Raw genomic sequence first — 11,922 nt, 5'->3', positions numbered from 1 at the left:
ATAAAATATCCTGTAAGTAAAAAGGAGAACAGACCTAGAAAGACATATTTTCAATAGAGGGGAGGGACAGGAATATTTATCATACAAATTTATCACTGATTCTCTAAATAGCACACTTTCTTGAAGATTACATATGAAAATGGCGGAACTAAGTGTTTCACTTCATAGCTTCAAAAAACCTACAGAGCAGAAATGTAAAAAAGAGCATAATTATGAGTCAAATAAGAAGTATGGGAGCAGATTTGATTTAGTTAATGTTTTGTAAAGTAAAATATATATTTCATCAGAGTATGTCTATCAATTCATAATATCAAATTTTGTACAAACTTGAATGGAAGATGGTTTATTTTAAAAACATAAAAACATAGAGAACCTCTATACCAACACCAATTTCAATCATCTCTTGGATAGGAGACTGGGTCATAGGGCTATTAGAAGCAAACATTTATACCCTTTTCACGAGAACAATTTCTTGAGCAAGTTCAAAAACCATCTGAGCTTCAGACTTAAGACATTACTAAGAAAATACTGAAACTCCTTTTAGGGCAGCAATACTAACTGAAAATTTAAGCCCAAATTTCGAAAAATAAAAATGACAATGAAAAATAGCAGATGAGGGTGGCCAAAAATTTACTGTATCGTAGAGGAACGAGGACCAGGGATGGTAAAAGCTCTATCTACCCTTATGATTATTGGATTGCGCTATGCAAGATGTAAAAACACCATCTAAGGAACAAAAACTATATTTTAAATAATATAATATATAAAACATTAAAAATAAAAAGTCAGCATTCGAACTTTTCATTTCCGAGAGAAGTTTTTAAACAAAATTTTAATTTTTTTATATGAAAAAAAATGAGACAAAATTTATATATAATACTATATAAAAATATATACAAACGGACACATAATGCATGGGAAGTGGTGGTTGCTTCACAATGAATTCTCACCATTACAATGTTCATTCAATCAATCAATCAATCATTACTACAAATGGTGAACATGATAGCTTCATACACCATAAACATGACAGCACTGTTAGGAACTTGTCGAACTAATTGAGTACCAAGTCCACCGTAAAGACCGATTCGACCTTCTTCTTTGTAAACAAGAAAAAGTGTTTGAAAGAAGGATCGATACTTTCTTGGGCCTGAATGTTCTTCTTGACGTAACCTAGTCCTGATAACTTCATGAGGGTACGCACACATAGAAGCGACTGATTTCGAGAAACCAGCCGCTAACATAAAGTCTGTGACGTTGTTTTTATCTGCATGGTCAGCACTATGCTCTTTGTGGTACTCACGAAGTAAACGTTTTAGTCTTTCGTATATCACAAAATGTATAATGGTTTCAATGATTCCGAAATATGAAGCCGAAAGTCCGCGATAAAAGCCTTTTATTCCTTCACGTTGATATACATCTCGAATGACTCTTTTCATTGTCGACCGCGTTCTAAAATCATAAATTGTGAAGAAGGTTAATCAATGGAAACAAAAAACATGAAGAGTACAAAAGCTACCGTGAATAGGTAAAGAAAATGCATCTCTTACTGCGCGTTCAGTTGCAGCCTCGTCTTGATAAACCAAATGGGTGCAGTAAATGTATGCGTTATGAACCCTAAAGTGAAAAATGTTTGAGTTCGACATAATATTAATTTACCAAGTTTAATCGCCTACTAGTTTTTTTACAACGATCCGGGTAAGAGCTAAATGCCATCAAATTTAGTGAATAAGTAGAGCGTTTTTAAGTTTAGAAAGTCTTAAAAAAAGTAAGAGCAGCAGATGAAAAAAAAACGTTATTTGCTCTATCACACGTCGAAGTGAGCTGTAAGGAGAGACAGACCTGCAGAAGCACCGGCGCACATATGAACAAGTGGGCTGTCTTTGTCAGTACCAGAACGAATGATAAACCGCGATGACTTGGCATAAACTGCAAAATAAATCGCTCTGAAAGAAAGAAGTAATAAAAAAATGAGACACAATCATCTCAATAGCAGAGTCAAAGTCACATAGAAGCTAGAGAAGTAATAACTAAAATTGACATGCTCTGACGTATGAAGAGATATGTTATTCATTTCTAATACCTTGCAGGAGCAACACCAATAATGTTTGGACCAAGTCCTTTGTACAATGATCTAAAACCTTCAGTTTTGACCATGTGCCTGAAAACAAAAGTAACCATGAAATCAGTTGATGTGCTACGGGGTGCGCAACCTAAAGGTTTCTCTCTTAGAAGTGAATTTTTTCGAGATCCATGAATTTTTTAAAAGATGAATCCCTTTGCAAGGAGAAGAGAATCGGTAAACTTAGATTTGGATAGGTCATAGGTCAAAAATTATGCTAAAATGAATAATATAAAGTTACTTTAAGTTACTTTAAGAATGTGGTCGGAAACCTTAATAATCAACCAATCAAATCAAACAGAAGCAGCTTCTTTGCTTTAGTGATTTAAAATGAACCTGAAATCTGACGCAGAATTCTGTGAAACTGGTAAAAATATTTTCGAGGACGAAGTTTACCCCTGATATAAGGTTTCTGTTCCTGAAATTATGTGTTTAATTACAAATAAAAGCTGTAACAGAAGAATTTTCTAAAAAATTCACGTGGTTCTCGAGAAAATTTAACTCAAAGGAAGAGTTTTTTGGTACACCCGGTATATTTCTCTTTAGTGTGAATATTAAATTATTTGTTCTTACTTTTATCTCTAATATGTCCTACTCTAGAAACTTGCAATATAAAAGCACAACTGGTTTTCCCAGTCAAAATCACTACACAATTTAATCTTTCAATTTGAGCCTCCTAAGTGTTTTAACCTATTACGAAAAACCTGAATAACGAAAGGTGTGAATCAAGAGACAGTATAACAGGCTACTACTAGCTGAGTGAAATGCTGTACATTACCTAAGACAACCAATGATACCAGTGGGCCTTGAAGAAAGATAACCAATGCCAGTGGTTGAAAGGTTTCCTGCTGAAGTTGCAACGTTAAGATGAGCATGTCCTGATGCAACTGGATGGAAGACAGCCCCTGAAGACTATAACAAAAAAAAAGCCATAAATGTTTACATTACCTTACTGTTTCAAATAAAACATTATTCAGTGTGGACAACCTTATCTTTTCCAGCATCTTCAATCAAAGGTAAAGGCAATGTATCGATAGTAGGGGGAGGAACCCTTGAAATCCGCAGCATCATTCGTGGGACGCAACCACATGTGATTGGTTCAAAAGTAGATATGATTCTTAAACTTTTTTGAGAGGGGGGCACGAATAAGCCTTGGCAAAAGTTTTTATGGCCGAAAAACTGACGTTGTAGGCGAAAGTCCTAACCGTATACCTTTTTGCTGAGAATTTCAATCTCTATCCAATAGATACTTTCGAACCATTCACATGCAGTGGCGTCCTACGGAGAGTTGCCCCCTTACTATGAACAAAGTATTGGAAGGAGGGGGGCTCAAACCACAAAGCCATTTAAAGGTGTTCTTTGAATATTATATGGATATTATATGGTGTTCATCAACACTGAAAGATGACAAATACTTATGATATAGCAGTGTAACAAACCTGAAGACGTGTTTTGAGGACTTCTAAGGGACATGTTACAATTGCTGCCACCGTTCCACCACATCTGAAAAAGTAAAATTAAATTAGGATTGTGTCGTGAGTAAAGCTAAGTATTCTTTTACAAAGAGTGTCGAATTCATTATATGAGTGTTCAGCATAATGTAGAAAAAAGTAAATCGTGAAAGAAAAATATATTCGAGAGTTAACTGAAAGGTTAATATCTAAAATCTATTTGATTGAATGAAAGAAATATCATATGACAGGACCCAGGCACGGTATCCTCGTCTGAAATCTGAAAAAATTTCAAATTGAGGCTGAACCTAAAAAAATAAAATGTTTCCAGCCCATTGACCGGGTTAAAATTTACTTCACCATCACCCAGCGACACTTTTCATATCTATCACACATGAAAATAAGAACCTGAAAATTTCACCTTGATATCTCAAGTAGTTTTGAAGATACAGCGTCTCAAAGATAGGCTACTAAGCGAAAATTGACCCCTAAAAATCATGAGCTCTGGTGGGGAGCAGATTTTGAAAGCCAATTAATTTTTATTCAAGTACATTAGAAAGCTGATTTATACAGTGGATTTCAAGAACTTTTTGTAGGGAATCAGAATTGAGGCTCCAAAGTTTTCCCAAAAAATCTCTAGCATCTCCTGTAGAGGGCTTCAAACTTAGCGTAATCTGGGTTTGGAAGCACTTATAACTGTCTGCTGATGGTCCACTTAAAGGGCTCTAAAGGTTAATTCTTGTCAAAATATTGGCTGATCTTCTCTAAGTCCAAGTGTTGTGATTAGCTTTAGACTGTCCAATATTTCGTGTCCAGAAGATTTAAAAAGCATTGTTTGCAGTATCTCATAAAATAACACCCAAGTAATGTTACTTAGTTATTTAAGAATCAACAAGTAAGGCTGTTACTGTACACTAATATAGATATATTGGACAGTCTAATCACGACACTTCCATGAAAGTAGGATTTTCAAATGTGTCTAAAGAGTTTTTGAATAGGATTTAAGTGCTGTTAAACTAATTTAGTTGAAATAACCTGCTTATATTTAAGATGAGCATTCACCAAACGGTGAAAGGTTGAGGCTTTTCCTGAAAATATAGGCCCTGGAATGATAGGAAAGGCCAGATGCCAGTCTTATTTTTTTACATATTTTGTATCTGTTGATGGAAATAACCTGGCATTTCTTGCAGTTGTTCCCTTAATGCCAATGATTAGTTGGCTAGAGAAGATCAGCCAATATTTTGACAAAAAGTAACTTTTAGCCCTTAAGTGGACCTGATTTAGTATTTTAAGAGGAAAAAAAAAAGGAAGTTAAGCAAATTTTCAAACGATCATAGAGACTTCAAGAAGCCACTGAGATTTTTTGAGGCTATAAACTAGACCTACTAAGCAGTGAGGATCTTATCGCGATTCTCAGATTTACAGAAAACACCAGCTTTTTGCAAATTTTTGCCTCAATTGCCCAAACCCGTAATCTTTTTTAGCCTTGTCAAAATTTTTTCATCTTCGCAGGATCCATTCCCAACCTCGCAAGGCGTCTTTTTGTCAATGGGTTTTTTTTTGGCTAATTCTTCCTTCGAAGAATATCGATCACTTTCGTTTTCCTCTTAAGTTTGCCAGATAAAAATATTAGGGCTCATGCTCTCTAAGTTTTGTATAATTCATATAAGGTAGCGTAATTTATGCAATATGATGATAATCTTTTTCTTTTTTATTTTCTTCAGGTACCGTCAACTGCTCTAGCTTGGGACGATTGGTCGAAACATGGGATTGTTGATATCTGGCCTGTATTTTCACTTACTGTTAAATCTCTTTGACAACAAATTTGTTTTGATAACTCCATCAAGTTTATCAATCATACTTTCTGTCATAACATGTCACGATAACTTTCACTGATAGCGCGCCTTTTAACTTTTTTGTTTTCATTCAAAATGACTGGACGCCAATTGGAGAATTAGAGAATGCCCGCTGCCTAACTGCCTATTGCCCGATGGGATTAACAAATAATTTCGCGAGTGACGTCAAACGCTCCATCGTTTTGCCACTAATTTGGTTCTTCTTCGTTCCAGACGACCATAGTGCAGTGGTAGAGCATCCGGCTACAGTGCGCAAAGTTGTGAGTTCAATAGCTGAATCATACCAAAGATTTCCAAAATGGTACGTTATCAGGGCGCGCTATCAGTGAAAGTTATCGAGACATGTTATGACAGAAAGTATGATTTATACACTTGGTCAGTATAGACTTAAACTTATATAAAAAAGATTACGGGATTTCAAGTCTGGACCGAATTTACTTTTCTTTTGAGTGGTTTCATTTTCGATTTCAAGCAAACATCTTAGCAACGGGGTGTTCACCCCATAGTTACAGGGTTTGTGCAAAAACTATACATGGAAAATTTTCCAAATCCCCTATTTCGATTAATGCAATGAAAAATTTAACTTTTCTATGTTTCACTTTTTTGCACCTATTCTTACAAAATGAAATTAAATATTTCAGATTTTAAGTTCTTCTTTTATTCAATGATTTTTTACGGCACTTTGTTGAAAAAGGTAAGACTAGCCTAGTTTCTAACCCTGATTTAGGAGTTTAAGCTTAGACTGTTGGTCAGTGCAGCTGGAACCTCGATATTCCAGGATTAGAAAAAGCTATACCTGTTAAATCTTTTTTCTTTAAAGAATCAATAAGCCATCAACATCCATAAATTACACACATTTCCTCAGAAACTATTAAAATTATCTGCCATTATGACTTTCTTGAAGACGTTCCGAAATTAACCAATCGGGTTGTGTATCGGAATTCCTATGGCAGTGTAGCTGGAACCTCGATATTCCAGGATTAGAAAAAGCTATACCTGTTATCTTTTTTCTTTAAAGAATCAACAAGCCATCAGCATCGATAAATTACACACATTTCCTCAGAAACTTTTAAAATGTTCTGCCATTTTGACTTTCTTGAAGCTGTTCCAAAATTAACCAATCGGGTTAGGTATCGGAATTCCTATGGGAGTTCTTTTCCGAGATTTGTAAAATTAGCTAAGTCAGCAAAAAAACTTTTCCCGGGGGTTTGAGGAATAAACAGAACTGTTATCATTTGTTTTTTATTTAACCATATATTTAAATTTGCGCTCAAAAATACTTAAATAAATAAGTTAATAATATAAAATATACTATTTGTATCTCTCAGAAAATAAACACTTACAGAACGGCATAGTTTATCATTTGGAATACCCCCGTGTTTGGACCATTGTATCGTGGGCGCAAAATAGGGCGGAAACTAAGTAGCACCCTCAGTGCAAGATTGCCGCCTCATCTTTATTCGCCCGTGCGAAAACACGAGCTAATAATTTTTTTCTCGTGCACTCAAGGGGAAAAGTAAAGTGATCGATATTCTTTGAAGGAAAAATGTCAGAAACAAACCCAAAGACCAAAAGATGTATTTTGTTGTTGAGAATCAATCCTGTGAAGATGAAAAAATTTCTGCTATGCGTTTTTTTCGGAACGCTGAAAAACTCTAATTTCCATCTTCCGTAAGGTAAAGAGGTTGCGAGATTTGGGTTAGCGAGGCAAAAATTGCTAAAAAGCTGGTAAAATTGTAATCGTCAAAAATCGAAGTTCCAGCTTCACTGTTGGTCAGGCTAGCTCTAAAGCTCTAAAACAGCATCTAATAACATGAAAACCAGAATATGATTCTTCAATGGGAATCAAAACAATAAGGTGCACTTACAAACATCAATTTGTCAGATCTAACAAAATTAATAACCGCACTGTCATCATTGACAATAAAACAAATGATTTTCTGTCAAGAGCCTTGTAAACATTCCAACAACTTCCATCAAAATGATCTATCACAGCTCAGTCTACCATTTTTGGCGCGGTCAGAGGATTGAGCCGAGAATGCTTGCAGAATGCCCTTGAGCTCCCGCGCGGGTGAAAAACTTCATGATCTGTCAATCATTTTCTCAAGCTAAGAGTACGCAAAGCGATTCTAGCTTTACGATAGTGCCGCGGATCATCAATGGATAGTATTCAATTATCATTATCCCTTTACTTTCATTCCTAGAACTTTTGCAAAAAAAAGAAAAAATAGGAAAGTTTTATTTTTTACTGCTCTATTCACATACGAATTTGAAAGATCTTCTATGTGGCGTTTTATTGCAAACTGCAAAAAACTGATTTTTGTCCCGCCTTTGTGGTACTTTGGCTTGAGTGCTTGCATGCAGCATAGGGTACAAAGTCCAAAAATGTGTTTCCCGTAATTTTTGTATGATGAGTTAGGTCTTTACTGTTGGTGGAGTTATCAAAATAAATTTGTTGTCAAAGAGATTTAACTGTAAGTGAAAATACAGGCCAGATTATCAACAGTCCCGTGTCTCGACCAATCGTCCCAAGTTAGCGCAGTTGACGGTATCTTTTTGTAAGTGTTCGTTTTGCGAAAATATATAAAAATGTAGAAAAAATTTCTAATATAATCTACCAATATACATTTTAACATTTTGATGACAAAAACTTAAATATATATTTGAAAAAAAAACAAATTGTTTCAGTTTCTTTCCCCTGGCAGTCTAATATATAAGTCCTTAGAAACTAGGCTAGTCTTACCTCTTTTATCTTTCCCTTTATTACAACAATACAATGCTGACAAGTCAGGACAAGTTGACACAACCACACAACACATTGACAAGTAATCTCTGACTGAGAGAATTTTATATTGAAATCTGCAACATAGGGTAGGGCATCAACAGTCATTTTTGGGGCAAAGTCAAAAAATTCAAGATGTAGTGTTTTTTATGAAAATTTAACCTATTGTGAGGCATTCTGCGCAATTTTTAAGGCCAGAAGTCCAAAATTGGTTGAACCCCCCTGGGGGTACTGATTCGCACTACAGGCAAAAATTGGAAAAAATGGCATTTTCTGGCCTTTTCAGGCCTGTAAATATGTCAAAACTATTGCAAATCTTATTTTTTTCATTTGCTGTACTAAACTTTATGAAGAAACAACAAAATAATCATATCGGGTTGAAAATTGTGCCCATTGGAGCCCTAAACGAGCTGTTTTAAGCCAATTTTGCAAGTTCATAAACTTTAAACTGATTAAATCACATGCCTAAAATTTTCAGAGATGGAAGTCTTCAATAAAGTCTTTAAGCGAAATGAATTTCAAGTTTTTCACTTTTTTCAAAATATCATAATGGTGTCTTCAGGAATTTCATTTCCATAATGGTGGATGTAAACAAATCCCAGACTCAAATGCATTTGTTTTCCCAGGAGAATTCACAGAATAGTATCACTTCAAAGAAATTTGGGTCCATGTCTATTGCCATTTCAGAGCAGTTTTTAGTCAAAAATGGGGTTTTTGCTTGAAATGTTGCATTTTATAGCCAGTTTTAGCACATATTTCAATTACATAATGGCGGACATACCCTTATCCTAAACCCAAAGGATTTTAAAAGAAAATTCGGGCCCATGTCTATTGTCATTTTAGAGATTTTTTCAGTTCAAATTTGGGGTTTAGCCTGAAAAATGGCTCTTAGCAGGGATTTTATTTCCATAATGGCGGACATAGACGCATCCCAGACCCAAATGATTTTGATTTCCCTGGAGTATCTCCAGAATACTATCACTGCATAAAAAATTCAGTCAGCATTTAAACTCAGTTTGTAGAAGCTTGCCTTAAAAAATGCTATTTTTTGATAAATATGATTTTTTTTGGCTAAAAAGCGATTTTTGAAGACGCCATTATGATATTTTGAAAAAAGTGAAAAACTTGAAATTCATTTTGCTTAAAGACTTTATTGAAGACTTCCATATCTGAAAATTTCAGGCATGTGATTTAATCAGTTTAAAGTTTGTGAACTTGCAAAATTGGCCTTAAAAAGCATTTGGCTACCCAAAATTCGCTTAAAACGGCTCGTTTAGGGCTCCAATGGGCACAATTTTCAACCCAATATGATTATTTTGTTGTTTCTTCATAAAGTTTAGTACAGCAAATGAAAAAAATAAGATTTGCAATAGTTTTGACATGTTTACAGGCCTGAAAAGGCCAGAAAATGCCATTTTTTCCAATTTTTGCCTGTAGTGCGAATCAGTACCCCCAGAGGGGGCTCGGCCAATTTTGGACTTCTGACCTTAAAAATTGCGCAGAATGCCTCACAATAGATTAAATTTTCTTAAAAAAACACTACATCTTGAATTTTCTGACTTTGACATTTGACGCCCACCCTAGAACAAAAACGAAGGTGGTCTCTTAACTACTGATTGCTTCCTGGCGCTCCTTTGCAGTTGTTTATAAATTTTCGACCAATGAGGTTGCTGCATTTCAAATGGCCCTAGTTTTTGGCACCCGTGGCCTCTCAGTGCCTTGCACGACGGGGGGCTGTAAAACCCCACCCTTCATATATTTTTTTCAATCTGTGATTCTAAGGCTTAGGTTTTTTCTCATCTTCAATTTACTGAAGAAAGCGGGGAATTTGATGCAAGAGTTAGATTGTCAACAAAGTGCCATAAAAAATCATTGAATAAGAGAAAAACTTTAAATCTTTAAAATTTTTATTTTGAAGAATTAGTGCAAAAAAAGTGAAACATGGAAAAGTTTCATTTTTTATTGGTTTAATTGAAATAAAGGATTTAGAAAACTTCCTATCTTTGGATTTTTGCACAATTACCTGTAACTAAGGGCAAGTATGCTAAGATGTTGGCTTGAAATCTAAATGAAACCACTGAAAACGAAAGTAAAATCGGCCCGTACTTGAAATCCCGTAATCTTGATATACAAGTTTAAGTCTATAGACTGGGGTGCCCAGTGCACGAACGGCAAACTTATTTTTCACTTTTCTCACTTACTTTTGGTTTTTACATAAATCCTTTTTGACCATCTCGTAAACAAGCTTGAAGTCCTTCTTTCAGTTTGTTTTCACTTTATTTAAAAGCGTCTTCTTGGAATTATAAGTCGTTAAAGCAAGCGCTATTCGAACCCAGTCCGCGAACGAGGAACCAGTTTGCGAACGATCTTTTGAAAGAAAAAATTAGAGCTCTGCTCGCAGGTAATACTTTAACTCTCTTCCGAGATGATACAGGGGTATTTGAACTTTTCAAAACCACGCACTTTTTCACTAAAAAAGCGTCTTTTTTATAAGAACTTTAGTGTTTTACTAACCTGTTTATTTTTGTAAATATTTTCTTGTCGTCCATTTTTTTGTTTTCCTTTTATTCAAGTTTTGCTCATCGAAAAGCGCGGCAATGTAGTGTCTTCTTTTTTAATTGAGATTGCCAGCGCTTTCGAATGTTCTGACGTTGCAATGTCTTCATTTTGAATATGGTGTTCGGATCGTTCGCGGACTGGAACCTTTTTTATATCAACTACTGGTGATATGTTTCTATTGATTTTGAATTAATGAGCTAACATGTTTCAATGAAATTTTGTCTGATGGAAGATAAAAGATTTTTAAAAGAGGAAAGTCATTTTCAGAACTCTTCTTGCGAAAATTTTCTTATAAAAAACATTTTCTCTCGCAATCAGCCATATTTACAAAAATCCCGAATTTTGTGATTTTTTTACTTGGCCTCGTTCAAAATCGGTTTGGTGTTGTTCTAGTGCTCCGTTTATTTTCATTTTTGGAGAGATTGCAAGGAATAGTTTGAAGATTCTGCTGCACAAAGGAAGTTCTATAGAAGTTTGTTTTTGGTTGTTTTTTCAAGTTCAAAGACGCTCGTTAGTGCACTTGGGCCGTTCGTGCACTGGCAAACTGACTCTCTACTGCCCGGGAGGAAAAGAATTTTCCAATTACATAACTTTAAATTTCCCGGCTAGCTAACAGGCTAACTTCCAGAGGAATTCCAATTGTAAACCTGATTGGTTAGTTTCGGAACATCTTCATGATGGCAGATAATTTAAAAGTGTTCACTGTGGAAAGGTTGTATGAATTTTTTTATATATCTGGTTGTGTTATTATTTGCTTTGGTTGGTTGATGGCTTGTCGAAACTGACAAGAAAAAAGTAAACAGGTATTATAGCTCTTTCTAAAAAGGATAATTGATAATTGATAATTTCTAACTTACTTTGCAAACTGGGAAATAAGAAGACAAGAAGGAGTTTATAAAAAATAAAATGAATCATGAAAGAATGTTCAAATGAGGTTTAAAATCAGATGGATCTCTTACCCTCCAGCAAAAAGATGAACTTGGGATGAATTCCTACAGTCCGACATGAACAACTCATAAAAGCAAAAGGTAAAAAGAAAAAAAGTGCATGGATTTTTTGTTTCTGCCTGTTGCTTCAGCTTCTTGAGCTTTCTGGATGCTCGGCTTGCGTATGTCTAGTGAAATAGTCGATCCAAACTGTATAAGACTTTAC

At 35.1% G+C, this 11,922-nt stretch overlaps 1 protein-coding gene across 1 annotated transcript; it reads right to left on the bottom strand.

Moving 5' to 3' along the window:
• Positions 1-902: 902 nt before the first annotated feature.
• Positions 903-11,899, bottom strand: LOC136806485 (solute carrier family 25 member 36-A-like). Its single transcript, XM_067063066.1, has 7 exons — positions 11,730-11,899; positions 3,562-3,625; positions 2,901-3,034; positions 2,084-2,161; positions 1,843-1,946; positions 1,551-1,617; positions 903-1,452 (listed from the first exon to the last, which is right to left on the bottom strand). Exons 1-7 carry the CDS (start codon positions 11,774-11,776, stop codon positions 978-980), a joined length of 969 nt encoding a protein of 322 aa, XP_066919167.1. The 5' UTR covers positions 11,777-11,899; the 3' UTR covers positions 903-977.
• Between the last annotated feature and the right edge of the window lie 23 nt (positions 11,900-11,922).

This window comes from Clytia hemisphaerica, unplaced genomic scaffold, assembly GCF_902728285.1.
Source record: "Clytia hemisphaerica strain Z4C2 unplaced genomic scaffold, Clytia hemisphaerica genome assembly, whole genome shotgun sequence".
Taxonomy (NCBI): Eukaryota; Metazoa; Cnidaria; class Hydrozoa; order Leptothecata; family Clytiidae; genus Clytia; species Clytia hemisphaerica.
This window is presented reverse-complemented; position numbering and strand designations above follow the sequence as displayed.